Source organism: Pseudophryne corroboree, chromosome 9 (assembly GCF_028390025.1).
Source record: "Pseudophryne corroboree isolate aPseCor3 chromosome 9, aPseCor3.hap2, whole genome shotgun sequence".
NCBI lineage: Eukaryota > Metazoa > Chordata > Amphibia > Anura > Myobatrachidae > Pseudophryne > Pseudophryne corroboree.
The window spans coordinates 282,182,720-282,209,213 of NC_086452.1; the positions used below are offsets into that span (position 1 = coordinate 282,182,720).

At 46.6% G+C, this 26,494-nt stretch overlaps 1 protein-coding gene and 2 pseudogenes across 1 annotated transcript in view; 1 reads left to right on the forward strand and 2 right to left on the reverse strand.

Moving 5' to 3' along the window:
* Window positions 1-26,494, reverse strand: part of MYH9 (myosin heavy chain 9) — an 889,869-nt gene that overhangs the window by 726,567 nt on the left and 136,808 nt on the right. The window contains 1 exon segment of the mRNA XM_063940322.1: window positions 23,317-23,380. Within this exon segment, the coding sequence (XP_063796392.1) occupies window positions 23,317-23,380 (64 nt within the window).
* On the reverse strand, window positions 12,433-12,551 carry LOC134963819 (5S ribosomal RNA; annotated as a pseudogene).
* Window positions 13,765-13,883, forward strand: LOC134963459 (5S ribosomal RNA; annotated as a pseudogene).

Below are 26,494 nucleotides of genomic sequence, written 5' to 3' on the forward strand. Positions count from 1 at the left end.
ATGGGGATGTACCAAAGTTCCCAAACCGGGCAGGAGAGTGCTGAGGTTCCTGCAGAACTGATTGGCCTCTGAGGACCTTCAGTTTGGTCAAAGTATCGAACTTGTAGAATTTAGCAAACGTGTTTGAACCAGACCATGTAGCAGCTCTGCAGAGCTGTAAAGCCGAGACACCCCGAGCAGCCGCCCAGGAAGAACACACTGACCTAGTAGAGTGGGTCTGTACTTTAGGAACTGGCAAACCTGCCAATGAATAAGCCTGCTGGATAGTAAGCCTGATCCAGCGAGCAATAGACTGCTTTGACGCAGGACATCCAATTTTTTGGGGATCATAGAGAACAAACAGCAAATCAGATTTTCTGTGACGAGCTGTCCGCTTCACATAGATTTTCAAAGCCCTCACCACATCAAAGGACTTTGGAGGTAGCAGACGTGTCTGTAAGCACCGGAACCACAATAGGTTGGTTGATATGAAACGCAGACACCACCTTCGGAAGACATTGCTGACGAGATCTCAGTTCAGCTCCATCTTCATCTTCATGAAAAATCAAATTGGGGCTTTTGTGAGACAAGGCCACCAGCTCCGACACACGCCTTGCGGAAGCGAAGGCCAACAGTGTAACGGTCTTCCATGTAAGAAACTTTAAGTCAACCTCCTGTAAAAGCTCAAACCATTTTGATTGTAGAAACTGCAAAACCACATTGAGATCCCAAGGTGCTGTGGGAGGCACAAAGGGCGGCTGGATGTGAACACCACCCTTCAAGTACGTCTAAACCTCAGGGAGGGAAGCCAATCGTTTCTGGAAGAAAATCGATAAAGCCGAAATCTGGACTTTAAAAAAGGAGCCCAAACATAGGCTTACATCCACACCTGACTGTAGAAAAAGGAGAAAACATCCCAGTTGAAATTCTACCACAGGAAATTTCCTGTTCTCACACCAAGAGACTTATTTTATCCCAAATATGGTGGTAATGCTTGGAATAACCCTGTCCGGGATATCATTCCGGGCTAGAACTTGATGCTCATCCTCCATGTCATTAAACGTAGCCACGGTAAGTCGTGATAGACGAACGGCCCCTGTTGTAGAAGATCCTCGCAAAGAGGTAGAGGCCACAGGTCCTCTAGTAGCATCTCCAGTAGATCCGCGTACCAGGCTCAGTTGAAATTCAAATACGGTGGTAATGTTTAGACATTACCCCTTACCTGGCTTGGATCAGGGTTGGAATAACCTTCTCTGGGAATTCCCTTCCGGCCAAGGATTTGACGTTCAACCTCCATGCCATCAAACATAGCCGTGTAAAGTCTGGATAGACGAACGGCCCCTGTTGTAGAAGATCCTCTCGAAAAGGCAGAGGCCACGGGTTTTCTAGGAGCATCTCCAGTAGATCCGCATACCAGGCCCTTCTTGGCCAGTCCGGAGTAATGAGAATTGCTTGAACCTTTTCCCTTTTTATTCTTTGAGAATTCTGGGGATCAGTGGAAGAGGTGGAAACAAGTAAACCATCTGGTAGACCCATGGAGTCACCAGAGTGTCCAGTCACTGCTTGTGGGTCCCTCGACCTGGAACAAATACCACTTGAGCTTCTTGTTGAGACAAGAGGCCATCATGTATTTGTGGAATTCCCCTGCGGGTGGAGGCCCCACTCTCCTGAGGGGAGATAGTGTCTGCTGAGGAAGTCCGCTTCCCAGTTGTCTGCTCCCAGAATGAAGATTGCTGACAGTGCCACCGCGAGTCTTTCCGCCCAGAGGAGAATCCTTGTTACCTCTGACATTCCTGCTCTGCTCTTCGTTCCACCCTGACAGTTTATGTATGTTACTACAGTCACATTGTACGACTGAACTTGAATAGCGTGATCTTGAAAAAGATGCGATGCCTGTAGAAGGGCGTTTTATATGGCCCTTGGCTCCAGAACGTTGATCAGAAGGATGGTTTCCCGACTTGACCATTTTCCTTGGAACTGTTCCACCTGGGTGATTGCTCCCCAACCTCTGAGGCTTGCGTCTGTGGTTAGCAGAATCCAATTTTGAATCCCGAACCTTCGACCCTTGGTCAGGTGAGAAGTCTGAAGCCACCACAGAAGAGAAATACTGGCTTTTTTTGCGACAGACGTATCCTCTGGTGCATGTGAAGATGCGATCCGGACCAGATGCAATTTCAGATCCAGCTGAAAGTGCCTTGCATAAAACCTTCCGTACTGCAGAGCCTCGTAATAGGTTACCATCTTCCCCAGATGGCGAATAGATAGATGCACCTATGTCCAGGTTGGTTTTAGAACATCCCGCACCATTGGCTATTACCAATGCCTTTTCCAACGGAAGGAATACCTTCTGTTCCTCCATATCCAGTATCATCACCAGGAACGGAAGCCTCTGTGTTTGTTCCAGCTGGGATTTTGGTAGGTTCAGAATCCACTCGTGATCCTGGAGTAGTCAGGTTGAGAGAGCAATGTTGTCCAACAACCACTCCTTGGATGGTGCTTTATCAGCAGGTCATCCAGGTACGGTAATATGTTCACTCCCTGCTTGCAGAGGAGAAACATCATCTCTGCCATTACCTTGGTGAACACCCTCAGTGCTGTGGAGGGGCCAAATGGCAGGGCCTGTAACTGGTAGCGACAGTCCTGTAGTGCAAACCGTAGATAAGCCTGGTGAGGCAGCCAAATCGGAATATGAAGGTTATGCATCCTTGAATTCCCCCTCCTCCAGACCTGAGATCACTGCTCTGAGAGACTCCATCTTGAACACCCGTAAGTATGGGTTCAGTGATTTAATTTAAAAATAAGATTTTACTTACCGATAAATCTATTTCTCATAGTCCGTAGTGGATGCTGGGGACTCCGTCAAGACCATGGGGAATAGCGGCTCCGCAGGAGACAGGGCACAAAAGCAAGCTTTTAGGAATCACATGGTGTGCACTGGCTCCTCCCCCTATGACCCTCCTCCAAGCCTCAGTTAGGTACTGTGCCCGGACGAGCGTACACAATAAGGAAGGATCTTGAATCCCGGGTAAGACTCATACCAGCCACACCGTACAACTTGTGATTTGAACCCAGTTAACAGTATGATAACAATGAAGTAGCCTCTAAAAAAGATGGCTCACAACAATAATAACCCGATTTTTTTGTAACAATAACTATGTACAAGTAATGCAGACAATCCGCACTTGGGATGGGCGCCCAGCATCCACTACGGACTATGAGAAATAGATTTATCGGTAAGTAAAATCTTATTTTCTCTAACGTCCTAGTGGATGCTGGGGACTCCGTCAGGACCATGGGGATTATACCAAAGCTCCCAAACGGGCGGGAGTGCGCGGATGACTCTGCAGCACCGAATGAGAGAACTCCAGGTCCTCCTCAGCCAGGGTATCAAATTTGTAGAATTTAGCAAACGTGTTTGCCCCTGACCAAGTAGCTGCTCGGCAAAGTTGTAAAGCCGAGACCCCTCGGGCAGCCGCCCAAGATGAGCCCACCTTCCTTGTGGAATGGGCATTTACATATTTTGGCTGTGGCAGGCCTGCCACAGAATGTGCAAGCTGAATTGTACTACAAATCCAACGAGCAATAGTCTGCTTAGAAGCAGGAGCACCCAGCTTTTTGGGTGCCTACAATATAAACAGCAAGTCAGACTTTCTGACTCCAGCCGTCCTGGAAAAAAAAAAAAATATATATATATATATATATATATATATATATATATATATATATATATATATATATATATATATATATATATATATATATATATATATATATATTTTTCAGGGCCCTGACAACGTCTAGCAACTTGGAGTCCTCCAAGTCCCTAGTAGCCGCAGGCACCACAATAGGTTGTTTCAGGTGAAACGCTGACACCACCTTAGGAAGAAACTGGGGACGAGTCCGCAGTTCTGCCCTGTCCGAATGGAAAATCAAATATGGGCTTTTGTAAGACAAAGCCGCCTATTTTGACAATCGCCTGGCCGAGGCCAGGGCCAACAGCATGGTCACTTTCCATGTGAGATATTTCAAATCCACAGATTTGAGTGGTTCAAACCAATATGATTTGAGGAATCCCAACACTACGTTGAGATCCCACGGTGCCACTGGAGGCACACAAGGGCTGTATATGCAATACTCCCTTGACAAACGTCTGGACTTCAGGAACTGAAGCCAATTCTTTTTGGAAGAAAATCTATAGGGCCGAAACTTGAACCTTAATGGACCCCAATTTGAGGCTCATAGACACTCCTGTTTGCAGGAAGTGCAGAAATCGACCTAGTTGAAATTTTTTCGTGGGGCCTTCCTGGCCTCACCCACGCAACATATTTTTACCACATGTGGTGATAACGTTGTGCGGTCACCTCCTTCCTGGCTTTGACCAGGGTAGGTATGACCTCTTCCGGAATGCCTTTTCCCTTAGGATCCGGCGTTCAAACCGCCATGCCGTCAAACGCAGTCGCGGTAAGTCTTGGAACAGACAAGGTCCCTGCTGGAGCAGGTCCTTTCTTAAAGGCCGATGCCACGGTTCCTCTTGGAACAGACATGGTACTTGCTGAAAGCAAATCCCTTCTTAGCTCCCGAGGCCATTAGTCCTCTGTGAGCATCTCTTGAAGTTCCGGTTACCAAGTCCCTCTTGGCCAATCCGGAGCCACGAGTATAGTTCTTACTCCTCTATGTCTTTTAATTCTCAATACCTTGGTTATGAGAAGCAGAGGAGGGAACACATACACCGACTGTTACACCCACGGTGTTACCAGGACGTCCACAGCTATCGCCTGAAGGTCTCGTGACCTGGCGCAATACCTGTCCCATTTTTTGTTCGGGCGGGACGCCATCATGTCCACCTTTGGTCTTTCCCAACGGTTCCCAATCATGCGGAAAACTTCCCGATGAAGTTCCCACTCTCCCGGGTGGAGGTCGTGCCTGCTGAGGAAGTCTGCTTCCCAGTCGTCCACTCCCGGAATGAACACTGCTGACAGTGCTATCACATGATTTTCCGCCTAGCGAAAAATCCTTGCAGTTTTGCCACTGCCCTCCTGCTTCTTGTGCCGCCCTTTCTGTTTACGTGGGCGACTGCCGTGATGTTATCCCACTGGATCAATACCGGCTGACCTTGAAGCAGAGGTCTTGCTAAGCTTAGAGCATTATAAATTTGCTCTTAGCTCCAGTATATTTATGTGGAGAGAATTCTCCAGACTTGATCACACTCCTTGTGTGACTGCTCCCCAGCCTCTCAGGCTGGCCTCCGTGGTCACGAGCATCCAATCCTGAATGCCGAATCTGCGGCCCTCTAGAAGATGAGCACTCTGTAATCACCACAGGAGAGACACCCTTGTCCTTGGATATAGGGTTATCCGCTGATGCATCTGAAGATGCGATCCGGACCATTTGTCCAGCAGATCCCACTGAAGAGTTCTTGCGTGAAATCTGCCGAATGGAAGCGCTTCGTAATAAGCCACCATTTTTTACCAGGACTCTTGTGCAATGATGCACTGACACTTTTCCTGGTTTTAGGAGGATCCCGATTAGCTCGGATAACTCCCTGGCTTTCTCCTCTGGGAGAAACACCTTTTCCTGGACTGTGTCCAAAATCATCCCTAGGACCAGCAGACGTGTCGTCGGAACAACTGCGGTTTTGGAATATTTAGAATCCACCCGTGCTGTCGTAGAACTACTTGAGATAGTGCTACTCCGACCTCCAACTGTTCTCTGGACCTTGTTCTTATCAGGAGGTCGTCCATTTTCTTTGAAGACGAATCCTCCTTTCGGTCATTACCTTGGTAAGGACCCCGGGGTGCCTTGGACAATCCAACGGCATCGTCTTGAAACGGATAGTGACAGTTCTGTACCACGAACTTGAGGTACCCTTGGTGAGAAAAGGCAAATTTTGGGACATGGAGGTAAGCATCCCTGATGTCCCGGGACACCATATAGTCCCCTTGTTCTTTGCTATCACTGCTCTGAGTGACTCCATCTGGATTTGAACCCTTGTAAGTGTTCAAATTTTTCAGATTTAGAATAGGTCTCACCTAGCCTTCAGTACCACCATATAGTGTGGAGTAATACCCCTTTCCTTGTTGTCGGAGGGGTAATTTTATTATCACCTGCTGGGAATACAGCTTGTGAATTGTTTTCAATACTGCCTCCCTGTCGGAGGGAGACATTGGTACAGCAGACTACAGGAACCTGCGAGGGGGGAAACCTCTCGACATTCCAATCTGTACCCCTTGGATACTACTTGTAGGATCCAGGGGTCCTGTACGGTCCCAGCGTCATGCTGAGAACTTGGTAGAAGCGGTGGAGGGCTTCTGTTCCTGGGAATGGGCTGCCTGCTGCAGTCTTCTTCCCTTTCCTCTATCCCTGGGCAGATATGACTCTTATAGGGACGAAAGGACTGAGGCTGAAAAGACGGTGTCTTTTTCTGCAGAGATGTGACTTAGGGTAAAAAACGGTGGATTTTCCAGCAGTTGCCCTGGCCACCAGGTCCCATGGACCGACCCCAAATAACTCCTCCCCTTTATACGGCCATACATCTTTGTGCCGTTTGGAATCTGCATCACCTGACCACTGTCGTGTCCATAAACATCTTCTTGCAGATATGGACATCGCATTTACTCTTGATGCCAGAGTGCAAATATCCCTCTGCGCATCTCGCATATATAGAAATGAATCCTTTAAATGCTCTATAGTCAATAAAATACTGTCCCTGTCAAAGGTATCAATATTTTCAGTCAGGGAATCCGACCAAGCCACCTCAGCTCTGCACATCCAGGCTGAGGCGATCGCTGGTCGCAGTATAACACCAGCATGTGTGTGTATACTTTTTAGGATATTTTTCAGCCTCCTATCAGCTGGCTCCTTAAGTACGGCCCTATCCGTAGATGGTACCGCCACTTGTTCTGATAAGCGTGTGAGCGCCTTATCCACCCTGAGGGGTGTTTCCCACCGCGCCTTAACTTCTGGCGGGAAAGGGTATACCGCCAATAATTTTCTATCGGGGGAAACCCACGCATCATCACACACTTCATTTAATTTATCTGATTCAGGAAAAACTACAGGTAGTTTTTTTCACCTTACACATAATACCCTTTTTTGTGGTACTTGGAGTATCAGAAATATGTAACACCTCCTTCATTGCCCTTAACGTGTGGCCCTAAAAGAAAATACGTTTCTTCACCGTCGACACTGAAATCAGTGTCCGTGTCTGGGTCTGTGTCGACCGACTGAGGTAAATGGGCATTTTACAGCCCCTGACGGTGTTTGAGACGCCTGGACAGATACTAATTTGTTCGCCGGCCCTCTCATGTCGTCAACCGGCTTGCAGCGTGTTGACTGTCACGTAATTTCCATAAATAAGCCATCCATTCCGGTGTCGACTCCCTAGAGAGTGACATCACCATTATAGGCAATTTGCTCCGCCTCCTCACCAATATTTTTCTCATACATGTCGACACACACGTACCGACATACAGCACACACATAGGGGATGCTCTGATAGAGGACAGGACCCACTAGCCCTTTGGGGACACAGAGGGAGAGTTTGCCAGCACACACCAAAAGCGCTATAAATGTATATAAACAACCCTAGAAGGTGTTTACTATATATGCGCTCTTAATATATAAATATCGCCAATTTATGCCCCCCTTCTCTTTGTTACCCTGTTTCTGTAGTGCAGTGCAGGGGAGAGTCCTGGGAGCCTTCCTCACCAGCGGAGCTGAGCAGGAAAATGGCGCTGAGTGCTGAGGAGAATAAGCTCCGCCCCTTTTCCGGCGGGCTTCTTCTCCCGGTTTTTAATAAACTGGCCTGGGTTAAAATACATACATATAGCCTTAATGGCTATATGTGATGTATTTATTTTGCCACTAAAGGTAATTATATTGCTGCCCAGGGCGCCCCCAGCAGCGCCCTGCACCCTCCGTGACTGAGTCAGTGAGCCGTGTGACAACAATGGCGCACAGCTGCAGTGCTGTGCGCTACCTTCATGAAGACTGTGGAGTCTTCTGCCGCCTGTTTTCCGGACCTCCGTTCTGCCGTCTCTTCAGCGTCTGTAAGGGGGATCGGCGGCGCGGCTCCGGGACGAACCCCAGGCTGACCTGTGTTCCGACTCCCTCTGGAGCTAAGTGTCCAGTAGCCTAAGACTCCAATCCATCCTGCACGCAGGTGAGTTGGAAATCTCTCCCCTTAGTCCCTCGATGCAGTGATCCTGTTGCCAGCAGGAATCACTGAGATTGAAACCTAAAAAAAAAACTTTTCTAAACAGCTCTTTAGGAGAGCCACCTAGATTGCACCCTCTCGGACGGGCACAAAAACCTAACTGAGGCTTGGAGGAGGGTCATAGGGGGAGGAGCCAGTGCACACCATGTGATTCCTAAAAGCTTGCTTTTGCGCCCTGTCTCCTGCGGAGCCGCTATTCCCCATGGTCCTGACGGAGTCCCCAGCATCCACTAGGACGTTAGAGAAATGGGCCTTACCGAACAGTCCAGTTTCAGTACCACAAACAGGTTGGCGTAATAACCCTTTTTTTGTAGTTGAAGTGGAACTGGGACAATGACCTCAGTTTGTATCAGTTTCTGAATTGCTGCCTGCAAAGTCATACCTGTTTCTGGAGAAGCTGGTAAGCCTAATTTGAAGAATATGTGAGGTGAGAGTTCCTCAAACTCCAGTCTGTATCCATGGGCGATAAGGTCTGTGACCCAGGAATCCTGGCATGATGTTGCCCAAACGTGACTGAAATAATGTAACCGGGCTCACACCTGCCTGTCTTCCAGGTAGTGCGGTCCACTGTCATGCTGAAGGCTGTTTTTGAGAACCTGCAGCTGCTGGTTTTCTGGGTTTACCTTTATCGCCTTTGAAGGCTGTAGATGACTCTCTCAGGAGCTCAGTGTCCTGTCAGCGGAGTAACGGTACCATTAACTCTAGGAAGTTGGGTCGTTCTTCCCCTTTAAGTCCCACAAAGCAGGCAAGCTGGTGCCACCCAGCAATGCCTGTACAAAAACAAACAGAAAATAAGTTGTAGAAAACTCTTCAGGAGTTTACCTAAGAGTGACCGACTCCACCGGTCACATTTTCTAAACAGAGTCTGGTAGGAGGGGCATAGAGGAAGGAGCCAGTGCACACTATTGATTTCTTAAAGTGCCCAAGGCTCCTAGTGGACCAGTCTATACCCCACGGTACTAATGTGGACTCCAGTATCCTCTAGGACGTAAGAGGGGAGAAAGAAAAAAAAAAAAACACACAACCACCACACAGACTGAACCAAATACCCCCCAGTCTCAAGTACCTTTCAGTAAAGATAGTCATGTGGCAGCATGTTATCAGAATCTATTCTGTCCTAGTATGGCAACCATCACACTTGTATAGAGAATGTAGTATGTCCAGTGGCAGTCTGCTGTCAGGACTGGCCAAAAGCAAATCCAAGGGGATGAGTTTAAGATGCCAGCTCTCAGGATCCCAACAGTCGGAACACTGACACCGAAATCCAGAAGCCCATCAAAACGCAGCCAGCGGAATACCGAATACAAGTATAGTGGGGGGAGGGGAAGGTTAGGTTTAGGCACCTCTTAGGGGAAGAAGGAAGGAAGGAAGGAGGAGGGGAGGTTATGGTTGGGCACTAAAGGGACTTCACACTAAGGATTCTGGCATCGGAATTGTGACCGCTGGCATCCCATCCAGCGGACAATCTTACTAATCCCGCTCCAAGTACTTAGCCTCCATGTCACCATCTTCTCACTCAGACTTTAGCCTACAGGAGGCTGCAGCATGAGTAAGATATGTTGACACTCCATAATTGTTCTTGTGTTTTTCAGTAACTGATGTCTTAAAATAGGATTTTGATACCTACCAGTAAATCCTTTTCTCTTAGTCTGTAGAGGATGCTGGGGACACCAATAGAACCATGGGGTATAGACTGGATCCGCAAGAGACATGGGCACTTTAAGACTTTCAAAAGGGGTGTGCACTGGCTCCTCCCTCTATGCCCCTCCTCCACACTCCAGTTATAGGAACTGTGCCCAGGGAGACTGACAAATTGAGGAAAGGTTTTATTGTTAACTAAGGTGAGATTCATACCAGCACACACCTCAAGCATGCCGCACAACGTGGCAATCAACAGAACACACGCCAACGGCATGAACAATTGCAGCAACATGCTGACAATAAATGTAACACAACATGTGTGTAACCAAACTAATAACTGCAGATACAGTATGCACTGAGACGGGCGCCCAGTATCCTCTACGGACTAAGAAAAGGATTTACCGGTAGGTACCAAAATCCTATTTTCTCATACGTCCTAGAGGATGCTGGGGACACCAATAGAACCATGGGGTTATAGCAAAGCTCTAAAAATGGGCGGGAGAGTGTGTATGACTCTGCAGCACCGATTGACCAAACTTGGCCATCGGCCAGGGTATCAAACTTGTAAAACTTCACAAAAAAGTGTTTGAACCCGACCAAGTAGCAGCTCGACAAAGTTGTAATGCCGAGACCCCTCAGGCAGCCGCCCAGGACAGGCCCACCTTTCTAGTAGAATGGGCCTTTACCGATTTCGGCAACGGCAATTCGGGGGTGGAATGAGCATGCTTAATAGTGTTAAAGAGCCAGCGTGCAATGGTCTGTTTGGAAGCAGGACACCCAGCCTCTGTTTTCCTAATCTGAGCCGTTCTGGCGACATAGATTTTCAGAGCTCTGACCACATCCAAAGACTGACTCAACGAAAGCGCCAGTAGCTACTGGCACCACAATAGGTTGGTTCATGTGGAACGATGATACCAGCTTCGGCAGAAATTGCAGACGAGTCCTCAACTCTGCTCTATAGAGACCTGGGATCTCCTATAAGTAGTTCCTGAAAATCTGGATACCAAGACCTCCCTTGGCCAGTCCGGGGCAATGAGGATCGCTTGAACCTTTGTTCTTCTTATGATCTTTAGAACTTTTGGAATAATAGGAAGTGGAAGGAATACATACACTGACTGAAACACCCATGCATCCACTGCTATTGCTTGAGGGTCCCTCAACCTGGAACAATATCTCTGAAGCTTCTTGTTGAGACGCGATGCAATCATGTCTATTTGAGGAATTCCCCAATGACTTGTCACTTCTGTGAAGACCTCTTGATGGAGGCCCTACTCTCCTGGATGGAGATAGTGTCTGCGGAGGAAGTCTGCTTCCCAGTTGTCCACTCCTGGAATGAAGATCGCTAACAGATAGCTTGTATGATTTTCTGCCCAGCGGAGAACCTTTGTGGCTTCTGCCATTGCCGCTCTGCTTTTCGTTCCGCCCTGGCGGTTTATGTACGCCACAGCTGTTACATTGTCCGACTGTATCAGTACGGGCAGATTGCGAAGAAGATGTTCCGCTTGTAGAAGACCATTGTAAAATGGCCCTTAACTCCAGAACGTTTATGTGGAGACAAGTTTCCTGGCTTGACCATCTTCCTTGGAAGTTTTCCCCCTGTGTGTAACTGCTCCCCAGCCTCGGAGACTTGCATCCGTGGTTACTAGGAACCAGTCCTGGATACCGAACCTGCACCCCTCCAGGAGGTGAGGACTGTGAAGCCACCACAGGAGTGAGATTCTGGTCTTGGAAGACAGGATTATCCTTTGGTGCATGTGCAGGTGGGATACGGACCACTTGTCCAACAGTTCCCACTGAAACACACTGGCATGGAATCTGCCAAACTGAATGGCCTCGTAGGCCGCAACCATCTTCCCCAGCAACCGAGTGCATTGATGGATTTACACACTTGTTGGTTTCAGAATTTTTTGGACCAGACTCTGAAGTTCCTGAGCCTTTTCCAATGGAAAAAAAAAAAACTCTGTAGTTCCGTGTCCAGTATCATTCCTAAAAATGACAACCTTGTCGCCGGAATCAACTGTGATTTTGGCAAATTTAGGAGCCAACAAAGTGTGAAATCTGCACAGAATACAATTTGGTTTTATAATGGTTATATGTTGTTCGTTAGACCAACATTGCACTTACTACACATATTATATGAATTCAGCAATGGGTTGGTGGTGCTCCCGGAGAATAGTTCTGTAAACTATAACAGGGGGTGTGGTCTTTTTTAAGAGCAAAAAAAGACAAAAGCAGCTATACATCTTTTCCAGGGCACACTTATGAAAAAAATGATTAATGAAATGAGAAAAATGAATGCATGAATACTTAACTTTTATGAGATATACTTAAAAAGAGAGGGAGAAGGCAAATGTCGATATATTATTATTCAAAGCATAAATGCTGCAATTTTTAGGCGATGAGAATTTGGTGAGCGAAATTATATTTATTCCCTTAATGATCTGGAGATTTCCTTAGTTGAGAAATTTTTTGGGAATAAAATAACTCCGTTAGGTTCAGCTGTAGCCTGTCAGACTAGCACAATTAGATGAGAGTAAATATTAAATACCTGGATCTGCACAGAAAATCGGAAGGACACAAAAGACTGGAGAATAAAATACCTACGGTACCTAGTATTCCCTGGTGGTCTCCCAACCGGGTACTGACCAGGCCCTGCAGTGTATGGCTTCCAAGATCAGACGAGATTGGGCATACTCAGTGCGGTTTGACCGTAGGTGGGTGAATCTCCAGTCTGTGCAGTCAATTCTAGTCTGCGGGTGCTCATACACATTACTTATATTAACCACATCATAAATGCCTGAATTATTGTTGGTATAGAAACAGAGCATTGAGCCCCATTTGTGCTGATTTCTCTTGCTTTCAGCAGTATAGCAATCAGGCAGTGATGTAAGTACAATAATAAAATATAATAATCTGACTGGGATTGATCCCCAATAATAGATGTATGAGGTTCAGTGCACTGAGGGACACACAGTAAAATATATGGTATATAATGGTATAACAGATTAATCCCCAATTCTGGGTATGTATGATTCAGTGAAATGAAAAAACGCACAAAATACCATTAAACATTAGTTCCCAAAAGGAGATATCCTGTGGTTATGTCACATTTTAGCAAAGTCACTAATCAAAAATAATTCAAAAGCCTAGACATATACCGGCTTTCATAGGGGGAAACTTTGTGGGTGGATTTGTGTTGTGTTGATTTGGGTGGAGTCGGAAGAATGTGATGGAGAAGTGTGGTGAGGTGCGGCGAAAGCGGGGATATTGAAGTGAAAAGGAGACGGAAGGTGATGGTGTTTGTGTGCACACCGTGAAAGAGAAGAAAGGGGGGGGTGATCAATGAATCTATACACCAAACTCGATGTCAGTCGTGGTAGAAATGAATGGCATAAAGTTGTTGCTGTCTTTTGGTTGATCAACCAAAAGACAGCAACAACTTTATGCCCTTCATTTCTACCACGACTGACACAGAGTTTGGTGTATAGATTCATTGATCACCCCCCCCCCCCCCCCCCCCCCCCCTTCTTCTAAAATGTGACATAACCACAGGATATCTCCTTTTGGGAACTAATGTTTAATGGTATTTTGTGTGTTTTTTCATTTCACTGAATCATACATACCCAGAATTGGGGATTAATCTGTTATACCATTATATACCATATATTTTACAGTGTGTCCCTCAGTGCACTGAACCTCATACATCTATTATTGGGGATCAATCCCAGTCAGATTATTATATTTTATTATTGTACTTACATCACTGCCTGATTTCTCTTCCTTTCAGCAGTATAGCAATCCGCACAAATGGGGCTCAATGCTCTGTTCCTATACCAACAATAATTCAGGCATTTATGATGTGGTTAATATAAGTAATGTGTATGAGCACCCGCAGACTAGAATTGACTGCACAGACTGGAGATTCACCCACCTACGGTCAAACCGCACTGAGTATGCCCAATCTCATCTGATCTTGGAAGCCATACACTGCAGGGCCTGGTCAGTACCCGGTTGGGAGACCACCAGGGAATACTAGGTACCGTAGGTATTTTATTCTCCAATTATTTGTGTCCTTCCGATTTTCTGTGCAGATCCAGGTATTTAATATTTACTCTCATCTAATTGTGCTAGTCTGACAGGCTACAGCTGAACCTAACGGAGTTATTTTATTCCCAAAAAATTTCTCAACTAAGGAAATCTCCAGATCATTAAGGGAATAAATATAATTTCGCTCACCTAATTCTCATCGCCTAAAAATTGCAGCATTTATGCTTTGAATAATTATCGACATTTGCCTTCTCCCTCTCTTTTTAAGTATATCTCATGAAAGTTAAGTATTCATGCATTAATTTTTCTCATCATTTCATTAATCATTTTTTTCATAAGTGTGCCCTGGAAAAGATGTATAGCTGCTTTTGTCTTTTTGCTCTTAAAAAAAGACCACACCCCCTGTTAAAATTTAGGAGCCAACCATGTTGTTGAACGGCCAGGGACAGTGCAACGTTCTTCACCAACTGTTCCCTGGATCTCGCCTTTATCAGGAGATCGTCTAAGTACGGGATAATTGTGACTCCTTGCTTGCGAAGAAGCACCATCATTTCCGCCATTACTTTGGTGAAAGTCCTCGGAGCCGTGGAGAGACCAAACGGCAACTTCTGAAATTGGTAATGACAATCCTGAATTGCAACCCTTAGATAAGCCTGATGCGGAGGATAAATGGGAACATGCAAGTAGGCATCTTTTATGTCCACCGACACCATAAAAGGCCCTTCGTCCAGACTGGAGATAACTGCTCGGAGAGACTCCATCTTGAATTTTAATATTTTTTTTAGGTAGAAATTGAGGGATTTCAGGTTTAGGATTGATCTGACCGAGCCATCCGGCTTCGGGACCACAAACAGGCTTGAATAAAACCCTTCTCCCTATTGTGACTGGGGAACCCTGACGATTACCTGATTTTGACACAATTTTTGTATTGCGTTGCAAACTACTTCCCTGTCGGGAAGAGAAGCTGGTAAGACGATTTGAAAAATCGGCAAGGGGGAACGTCTTGAAACTCCAGTTTGTACCCTTGGGATACTATTTGTAAAGCCCAAGGGTCCAGGTCCGAACGAGCCCAGAACTGACTGAAGAGTTTGAGACGTGCCCCCACCGGTGCGGACTCCCGCAGAGGAGCCCCAGCGTCATGCGCTGGATTTGGCAGAAGTCGGGGAGGACTTCTGCTCCTGGGAACCCGCCACGGCTGGTGATTTTACCTTTGCCCCTTCCTCTGGCAGCAAGGAAGGAATATCCTCATCCTTTCTTGTATTTATTGGGCCAAAAGGACTGCATTTGATAGTGATGTGTATTCTTTTGTTGTGAAGGCACATAAGGCAAAAAATAGGATTTTAATACCTACCGGGAAATCCTTTTCTCCTAGTCCGTAGAGGATGTTGGGAACTCCAAAAAGGACCATGGGGTATAGACGGGATCTGCAGGAGCTTGGGCACACTATAAAGACTTAAACTGGGTGTGAGCTGGCTCCTCCCTCTATGCCTACTCCTCCAGACCTCAGTTATAGGAACTGTGCCCAGAAGAGAGACATTTCGAGGAAAGGATTTTTGTTTAAACTAAGACGAGAACATACCAGCCCACACCACAACATACCGTACAACTGGAATAAATTGAAACCAGATAACCGTATGAACTAACAAGAGCAACAAGCTGAAGAAAACCAATACACAACCCGTGTGTAAACAAGTACAACCAGTAATACAACTGCAAGAAACAGTCCGCACTGGGATGGGCGTCCAGCATCCTCTACGGACTAGGAGAAAAGGATTTACCGGTAGGTATTAAAATCCTATTTTCTCTTACGTCCTAGAGGATGCTGGGGACTCCAAAAGGACCATGGGGTCTATACCATAGCTCCAGAATGGGCGGGAGAGTGCAGACGACTCTGCAGCACCGATTGAGCAAACATAAGGTCCTCCTCAGCCAGGGTATCAAACCTGTAAAACTTAGCAAAAGTGTTTGAACCCGACCACGTAGCTGCTCGGCAAAGCCAAAGTGCCGAGACCCCTCGGGCAGCCGCCCAAGATGAGCCCACCTTCCTGGTAGAATGGACCTTTACTGACTTCGGCAATGGCAGCCCAGCCGAAGAATGAGCTTGCTGAATCGTATTACAAATCCAGCGAGCAATAGTCTGCTGAGAAGCAGGATTTCCAATCTTGTTGGAAGCATACAGGACAAACAAAGCCTCTGTTTTCCTGTAAGAGCCGTTCTAGCGATGTAAATTTTCAAGGCTCTTACAACATCAAGAGACCTTGGAACTGCCACAGCATCCGTAGCCACAGGCACCACAATAGGTTGGTTGATGTGAAAAGAAGAAACCACCTTCGGCAGAAATTGTTGACGAGTCCTCAATTTCGCTCTATCCAAATGGAATATCAAATAAGGGCTCTTGTGAGACAAGGCCGCCAATTCACTCGCCAGGCTGACGCCAGAGCCAAAAGCATGACCACTTTCCAAGTGAGAAACCTTAACTCAACCTTTCGCAAAGGTTCAAACCAAGGAGACATAAGGAACTATAAGACCTCTTTAAGATCCCACTGCGCCACAAATGGAGGTTGTATATGCAACACACCCTTCAAAAAAGGTGTGAACCTCAGGCAGGACGGCCTATTCTTTCTGAAAGAAAATAGATAAAGCCGAAATCTGCACTTTTATGAAACCCAATTTCAGGCCTGTATCTACGTCTGCCTGCAAAAAATGACTGACCCAAGTGAAACTCCTCCACCGGAGCTGCTTTGGTCTCACACCATGAAACATATTTCCTCCAAATACGGTGATAATGTTTTGCCGTAACCTCCTTTCTAGCTTTAAGGAGAGTGGGGATGACCTTCGCGGGAATACCCTTCCGAGCTAAGATTTGGCGCTCAACTTCCACGCCATCAAACTCAGCCGCGGTAAGTCCGGAAATACGCAGGGCACCTGCATTAACAGGTCCTCTCTTAGAGGAAGTGGCCAGGGATCTTCCACTAATAATTCTTGAAGTTCTGGATACCAGGCCCTCCGTGGCCAATCTGGAACGACTAGTATTGCCTGAACCCTTGCTCGTCGAACGATCCTCAGCACCTTTGGAATGAGAGGAAGCGGAGGGAACACATACACTGACTGAAACACCCACAGAGTCACCAGGGCGTCCACTGCACTGGCTTTGGGGTCACTTGACCTGGAACAATACCTCGGAAGCTTCTTGTTGAGACGAGACGCCATCATGTCAGAGGAATTCCCCAACGCTTTGTCACTTCTGCAAATACCTCTTGATGAAGAGCCCACTCTCCGGGATGGAGATCGTGTCTGCTGAGGAAGTCTGCTTCCCAGTTGTCCACTTCCGGGAGGTAGACAGCTGACAGAGCACTCACGTGCTGTTCCGCCCAGCGTAGGATTCTTGTGACCTCGTCCATAGCCACCCTGCTCCTTGTTCCGCCTTGGTGGTTTACGTACGCCACCGCTGTTATGTTGTCCGACTGGATCAGGACAGGGAGACCCTGAAGAAGGTTCTTTGCTTGCAGCAGGCCGTTGTAAATAGCTCAACTCGAGAACATTTATGTGGAGACAAGATTCCTGGCTTGACAATTTTCCCTGGAATTTCTTCCTTGCGTGACTGCGCCCCAGCCTCGGAGACTTGCATCTGTTGTCAGCAGGACCCAGTCCTGGATTCCGAAATGGCATCCTCTAGAAGGCGAGAGCTTTGCAGCCACCACAGGAGCGAAATCCTGGCCCTGGAAGATACTTATTTTCCGGTGCAGGTGAGACCCGGACCATTATTTCAGCAGATCCCACTGGAACACCCGGGCATGAAACCTGCCAAACGGAATGGCTTCGTAAGCCGCAACCATCTTCCCTAGAACCCCAGAGCATTGATGAATCGACATTTGTCGGCCTCAGAAGCTCCCTGACCATGGTCTGGATTTCCAGAGCTTTGACCTCCGGAAGAAACACTCTGTATTTCCATGTCTAGGACCATGCCCAGGAAGGGCAGCCGAGTGGTCGGGATCAACGAGACTTTGGCAAATTTAGTATCCAACCATGATGTCGCAGAACCACATTTCTTAACAACTGCTCCTTGGACCTCGCCTTTATTAGGAGATCGTCCAAGCACGGGATAATTGTGACCTCTTGCTTTCGAAGGAGTACCATCATCTCAGCCATTACCTTGGTGAAAACCCTCGGGCGTGGAAAGCCCAAACGGCAACGCCTGAAATTGGTAATTACAATCCTGCACCGCAAACCTCAGGAAAGCCTAATGAGGAGGGAATATCAAAATGTGTAAGTAAGCATCCTTTATGTCTACTGACGCCATAAAATCCCCCCCTTCGAGGCTGGAGATCACCGCTCGAAGAGACTCCATCTTGAACTTAAGTCTTCAAATATGGGTTGAGGGATTTTAGGTTCAGAATCGGTCTGACCGAACCGTCCGGCTTCGGCACCACAAAGTCTCTAACAGAACCTTTCCCCTGATCTGACGGGGGAACCGGCACCACGACCCTCTGTTGACAACTTTTGGATCCCTCACCACCTCTCTTTCGGGAAGAGAAGTTGGCAAAGCAGACAAGAAAAAAGCGGTTGGGGGGCATCTCCTGAAACTCCAGTCTGTACCTTGGGACACTATGTCTAAGACCCAAGGATCCAGGGCCGAACGAACACAGACCTGACTGAAGAATTGGAGACGGCCCCCCACCGTAGGGACTCCCCCAGGGGAGCCCCAGCGTCATGCGGTGGACTTGGTAGAGGCAGGGGAGGACTTTTGGTCCTGGGTGCCTGACACTGCAGGCGACTTCCTTCCCCTACCTCTACCCTTTGAAGCGAGGAAGGACGAGCCCTTACATCTTTTGTACTTATTAGGCCGAAAGGACTGCATCTGCTGATGGGGTGCCTTTCTGTTGTGTGGAAACATATGGAAGAAAATATGACTTACCCGCCGTAACGGTCGACACCAGGTCAGCCAGGCCGTCACCGAACAAGACACTACCTTTAAAAGGGAGAGCTTCCATATTCTTCTTGGAGTCAGCATCAGCATTCCATTGGTGAACCCACAGCGCCCTTCTGGCCGAAATAGCCATGGCATTGGCTCTCGATCCCAAGAGGCCAACATCCCTCGCTGCATCCTTTAGGTAATCTGCAGCATCCTTGATATAACCAAGAGTCAAAAGAATATTCTCTTTATCAAGAGCATCCATATCAGCAGACCAAATTTTCAGCCCACTTTGCAATAACACTACTCACCCATACAGACGCCACAGCAGGTCTGAGGAATGCACCAGTATTGACGAAAATGGACTTCAATGTCGTCTCCAGCTTGCGATCCGCCGAATCCTTGAGAGCAGCCGTGTCAGGAGACGGAAGCGACACCTTCTTGGACAGTCGCGAGAGAGCCTTGTCCACATTTGGAGACGACTCCCATTTTTCCCTATCATCCGAGGGGAAAGGATATGCCATCAAAATGCGCTTGGGAATCTGCCACCGTTTTTCAAGCGCATCCCAAGCCTTTTCACAAAGCTCATTCATTTCATGAGGGGGGGGGGGGGGGGGGGGGGATTTTACCTCAGGTCTTTTCCCTTTAATTAAACAAACCCTTGTGTCAGGAACGGCAGGTTCCTCAGATATACATAAAACATCTTTAATGGCTATAATCATGTACTGAATACTCTTGACAACCCGTGGATGCAAAGAAGCCTCATTCATATCGACATTGGAGTCTGAGTCCGTGTCGGTGCCTGTATCTGCCATCTGGGTAAAAGCACGCTCCTGTGACCTTGAGACTGTTTGTACCTGAGAACGCGTCCTCCACCGACTGTCTTCATGTTTGTGTCTGAGAATCAGATTTATCTAGTCTGACAAAGCCACATTCGTATTCAGTGTACTCAGCATAGTCATCCAATCAGCAGTCGGCTGTGCCGACAGAAACTTAAATCTCTCTGCAGCCCCCATAACTTCCTCCGGGGAGGAACACCCAGGCTCAGACATGTCGACACCTCCTGCAGACACACTCCGTGTCCACAAGCCCAGGGACACTTAGGGAAAACACAGAGTATGCCAGCTCACACCTCAGCGCCCATATATAATATGCTCAGCGCAGACAATATAACTTGAAAAGCACCAAATTTAAGTGCCCCCCCCCCCCCCCCTCCCCAAGTACTTGCGGGAGCTCGGAGGTCTGGCCAGCGTCTCAACAGCACTGCAAGAATAGGAGAAAATGGCGCTGGTGAGCAATGTGTTGCTAAGCCCCGCCCCCCTTCCCGGCGCACTGTAGCCCGCTAAACTTTTAAATTGCAAAGTGGCAGGGGGTGCTCTATACAGCGATCGGACACCGTATAGCCTTCTTTTACCACTAAAAAACCTCTAACTGCAGCCCAGGGCGCTCCCCCCCCCTAGCGCCCTGCGAGTGCCGTTGGTGAAGCGTGTGGGAACATGGAGCGCAGCGCTACCGCTGCGCTGTACCTTCCGTTACTGAAGTCTTCTGCCATCACTGAAGTCTTCTGTACTTCTCATACTCACCCGGCTACAGTCTCCTGGCTTCTGTGAGGGAGGTGACGGCGCAGCTCCGGGAACAAGCAGCTAGGCGAACCAAGTGATCGAACCCTCTGGAGCTAATGGTGTCCAGTAGCCTAAGAAGCAGGGCCCTTAACTAAGAAGAAGTAGGTCCGACTTCTCTCCCCTCAGTCCCACGATGCAGGGAGCCTGTAGCCAGCAGGTCTCCCTGAAAATAAAAAAACCTAACAAAAGTTTTTCCAGAGAAACTCTGTAGAGCTCACCTAGTGTGTGTCCAGTCAATCCTGGGCACAAAGTCTAACTGAGGTCTGGAGGAGGGGGCATAGAGGGAGGAGCCAGTTCACACCCAGTTTAAGTCTTTATAGTGTGCCCAAGCTCCTGCGGATCCCGTCTATACCCCATGGTCCTTTTGGAGTCCCCAGCATCCTCTAGGACTTAAGAGAAATGATGACTTACCCGCGGTAGCCGTAGATACCAAATCAGCAAGGCCGTCACCAAACAAGACGCCACCTTTATATGGTAGAGACTCCCTATTTTTCTTGGAGTCCGCATCTGCATTCCATTGATGAATCCACAATGCTCACCTAGCTGAGACTGCCATGGCATTGGCCTTTGATCCCAAAAGGCCAATGTCTCTCACAGCTTCCTTTAGGTAAGCTGCAGCGTCCTTGATATGACCCAGCGTCAAGAGGATTCAATCCCTATCTAGGGTATCTATATCAGACGACAAGTTATCTGCCCACTTTTCGATGGCACTACTCACCCACACAGATGCAATGACCGGTCTGGGAAGCATACCTATGGTCGTATAAATGTATTTTAACGTATTTTCCTGCTTACGATCCGCAGGGTCTTTAAGGGCTGCCGTGCCTGGTGACGGAAGTCACTTTAGACAAAAGCGATGGGACCTTGTCTACCACAGGGGGCGACTCCCACTTGTCCATATCCCCCGAGGGGGATGGATAAGCCACCGAAATCCTTTTGGGAATCAAACTCTGTCAGGACTTTCCCAGAGCTTTTCAAATAGAGTGTTCAGTTTTCTCCTTAAACATACAGACCCTTTTTTTTTTTTTTAGGAAAATCAGGGTCCTCAGTGATATGTAATACCTCTTTGACCGCCACAATCTTGTACTGAATACTCTTAGCCAATTTTGGATCTAATCTGGAATCGCTATAGTCAACACTGGAATCAGTGTCCGTGTCAGTATCCGTGTCTGCCAACTGGGCAAACGTACGTTTCTGTGAGCCCGAGGGGACCTGGACTTGTAACAACATATCCTCCACAGATTTCTTCCATGTCTGGGTCTGAGATTCAGACTTAACTAATCTCTTAGTAATACGAGTCACATTAGCATTCAAAACATTTACCCAATCAGGAGTCGGCTGTGCCGACAGGGTCACCTCCACAGCCTGTTGTGTTTCTAATACAGCCTCTTCCTGGGAAGAGCACTCAGCCTCATACATGTCGACACACGAGTACCCAACACCCACAGACACCGGGCAAGGACGGGACAGACCCACAGTGAAGCCCGTCAGAGAGACACAGAGGGAATTTGCCAGATCACACCCCAGCCCCCCCCCCCCCCCCCAGTTTTGCACCCCGATACTTGTCAGCAGAGTTGAGGAAGGACCAGCTGAAATGGTGCCGAGTGAGCTGTGGGGACTCTGTAAGGGGGTGACGGCCCGCTGCGGGAGTGAGCATCTAGGCGTACCCAGCCATCAGCACCCTCAGGAACTAATGGTGTCCTGTAGCCAAAAGCAGAGCCATTAACTCACTAGAAGTTGGTCATACGTTTCTCCCCTAAGTCCCACGAAGCAGGGAGACTGTTGCCAGCAACCTGCCTGAACATAAAAAAAACCTAACAATAAGTCTTTTTTCAGAGAAACTCAGTAGAGCTCGCCTGTAGTGCGTCCAGTCTCACTGGGCACAATTCTAAAAGTGGAGTCTGGAGGAGGGGCACAGAGGGAGGAGTCAGTGCACACCCCTTTTGAAAGTCTTAAAGTGCCCATGTCTCCTGCAGATCCCATCTATACCCCATGGTTCTATTTGTGTCCCCAGCATCCTCTAGGACAGTGATTTTCAACCCTTTTTTACTTGCGGCACACCGAACATTATTTTAAAATTGCCAAGGCACACCATCAGTTCCCCACAGAAAAAAACAAAAAACACACATTGTCCCCCACACATACATTGGCCTACACAGAAAAAACAATCACATTGCTCCCCACATAAATCATGTTGCTCCCTACATAAATCCTAATGCTCCCCACATAAATCAATCACATTGCTCCCCACAAAATCATGTTGCTCACACATAAATCAATCAATCACATAAATCCTATTGCTCCCCACATGAATTATTCACATTGTTCCCCCCCATAAATCCTTATTCTACCCACATAAATTCTATTGTTCCCCACAGGAGAAATAAAATAACAAATATTAGCTCCTACCGGTCAGCTGTCCTCCTCCCTGTCCCTCAGTGGCGGGGGTTGTTCATAGTGGAGTGCTGCGAATACTGAGCAGCGGGCGGTCGGGCAGGTGTGGATGTGGGTTGGCAAGGAAAGCTGTGTATGCAGGCAGGAACTGGAAGATGTGTATGCAGGTGGGTGGGCTGGCTGGGTGGTGAGACGCGGCGGTTGTGACCTATGATATCAGACCGCCGCATATTCAAGGCATAGGTCACGGCCGGAGCACGACTGATCCTCTAAGAAGAGCCCGGGCCAACAGTTCACTCTGAAGGTGCAGGAAGCTGCTCTGGCTCCGCGGCACACCTTACAACTGGTCGCGGCACACTAGTGTGCCACGGCACACTGGTTGAAAAAGCCTGCTCTAGGACATATGAGAAATAGGCATGCAAACAGTATATAAAATTGTTGAGTCCTCAAATGTTATATTTGCATAATTATGCACAGTAAAAAGAAAAAAACAATATATAGGATACATGTTTCAATGTTTGCTCCAACAATGTAGCCATTCACATCAAAGTTAATCCGGATAAATTTGCCCTGCAAAAGAAGCAATGGTACTGGTTAAGGCCATAACACAAATACATGTAATAGCAACAAGGTCTCCAGTACTTGTATTTGTTCCAGGGGCAGGACAATTATCATATTGCTGTAGTGAGATATATGTGCAACAAAATTATCAAGACTGACCATATTCTGTCCTAATCACTCCCACCAAACCTACACTCTATGCCCCTAAAACCAAGTTAAAATTCACCAGAAAAGGAGTGATATGGTAAACTTACCATTGTTAACTTTCTGCGAGGTACACTGGGATCCACAGGAAAACATCAGGATGTAGAGTGGATCTTGATCCACAGGCACCAACACGCTAAAGCTTTACTCTGTCCCAGGATGCATTGGGGCCTCCTCTGTAACCCTGCCTCCAGGCACTGTGAGCTCAGTTTCGTTAACCAGTCCAATGTAGGAGCAGGTAAGAGAGAAGGCAGATGTTAGTCACATAGAACCATATTCTCACGACAGGAGAAGGGACCAGCGTCTAATGCCATACAAACCCATAGAAGCCAGGTGCGTCAGGGTGATCACCCTGTGGAACCCAGTGTACCTTGCAGAAAGAGTTAATGGTAGAATTACAAATGTTAATTCTACCATAAGTCACCTTTTCTGCAGCAGGGTGCACTGTTACACAGGAAAAGCAGTTCCTCAAGGGAGGGGATGCACCTTAGTGGTTATGAGAACCCAGCGTCCAAAAGGAAGCATCCTGGGAGGTGGAAGTATCAAAGGTATAAACCTAATAAACATGTTCACCGAGGACAACTTAGCCACCTTACACAATTTTTCTGTGGAATCGCCACGGCGGCCTGCCCAAGAAGGTCCATCAGACAGTAGAATGGGCATTATTAGCAGCAGGAGCTGTGAGCCCAGCCTGCGCATAAGCTTCTGCAGTCCCCATTCTAATCCAACTGGCCAAGGTTTGCTTATTCGCAGGCTAGCCACGTTTGTGGAAACCAAAACAGTACCAAAAGGGAATCTGCCCTCCTGATAAGAGGCAGTCCTCTCCATATACATACATACACAGAGAGCCCTTACGACATCCAAAGACTGCACTTTAGGAGACAAATACGAAGAGATAAAGGCCGGGACCACAATCTTAGTTAAGGTAAAAAGATGACACCACCTTAGGTAAATAACCTGGGTGAGTTCTAAGAACTGCACGGTCAGATGTAATATTAGAAAGGGTGAACGACAACACAAAGCACCCAAGTCTGACACCCTTCTAGTCGAGGAAATAGCTAACAGAAACAGGACCTTGGCTGTGAGCCACTTAAGGTCCACTGACTCAAGAGGTTCAAACTGAGACTCTTGCAGGGCATTCAGGATAACACGAACTTGGTATCTGCACACTCTGTATAATGTGAAAATATTGTGGATGTGTGAGATTCATCACCACACGTCCACTTGATAAGTGGACGTGTGGTGCAGTCAACTACAGTATGCATGAACTAAGATTTGGTGGGGAAAAGAAACAGAAGGAATCTGTAGTGTTGACGCACTAGCTCAGGATAGATTTTCTTAAACCATAACCTTTTATAGATATTCATTAAAAATGAAAAACTTTATTATATACAATTGTTCCAGACTAGACTAACATATGTGGAATATGGAAAATAAACAGATGTGAATAAAGATTTAAAAAGCGTGTCCACGTGTGTTTCAATATGAAATCTCCTCAGGATTGCTGTGCAAGTATGTATATTGCCAATAATTGTTTTTATTATAATATTTCAAATGGCTCTCTATCTTATACCCCACTGAATTTTATCATATTTATACCGTTTCTCTCAACAGTAAATACCTTGTGGGAATAATACCTAATAACGGGGCTGTGAGTTTAGGCAAATATAAGGATATTAGTTGGATAATTGATATTGTGATTCTTCTCGATCACTATTTCTGCATATTTCCTATAGACAGATTCCCAGACTACAATCCGCTGGGACAGAAATCTCCATGTATCGAGGATATTTCAAAGTTGTAAAATATTCCTGAAATGGGAATAGTGATCTTGAGACTGAAATGATGTTTATGCTAGTTTAGCCGATAGGTAGAGTTGCTTTTAAGGAATATAGCCGTTCTAGTTTTAATATTTAGCAACCTACATTTATATTAATATCTTGACTGTATTTGGTCTGGCTGAAAATACAGGAAATCTGGCTTTCATTAGGGGTATAGCAGCCCCAATTTTACCAGAAAGCAAGCTACCTATCAACACAGCTTAAATCTTAAATAATTTAAATCAGTTTCACAGAGTAATAGATTGACATATCAAGGAATCACATTCATAACTCTCACCGTTAAAGGGATTAATCCTTATTTGTTTTACAGTGTGGTTTAACTATAGCAATCCTATTTTCTATATGTACAATAGTAATACCTTAATAATCTGGATTCAGTGGTTGGTGATATAGATAGGTTTATTTTACTTTATGGCAATATATCATCGCACTGATACCACCAGACAAGTCAAGAAATATACATATTAAGTAAGGGACAATCACACAGGGATAAATCTGTAGTGTTGAATGGTTATGTTTCAATGTGCCGTCTCACTAGTAGCTTTTATCATTGTAAACACTTCAGCTGTTAACTGGCTTATGAATGTTACCAGTAAATTTGCTACAATATTTTAGGTTAAATGTGTAGCAAAGTATGGGGCTGCTTCTCAGCTCCCAGCTGTTACCTGTTTTATATTTGTTACAATGTATAACTATTGATATTCTGCTGGGGCATGAAGCCGCTTAGATGTCACTGAATGTGTAACAATTCTGTGACTCAATGCTTTGACTTTCACAGCCACTTGAATAGCTGGTACTATTCCAGTATATTATAATTTATGCAGCACTTAAAGTCAAAGCATATATCACCAACCACTGAATCCAGATTATTAAGGTACAGGTTGAGTATCCCATATCCAAATATTCCGAAATACGGAATATTCCGAAATATGGACTTTGAGTGAGATTGAGATAGTGAAACCTTTGTTTTTTGATGGCTCAATGTACACAAACTTTGTTTAATACACAAAGTTATTAAAAATATTGTATTAATGACTTTCAGGCTGTGTGTATAAGGTGTATATGAAACTTAATTGAA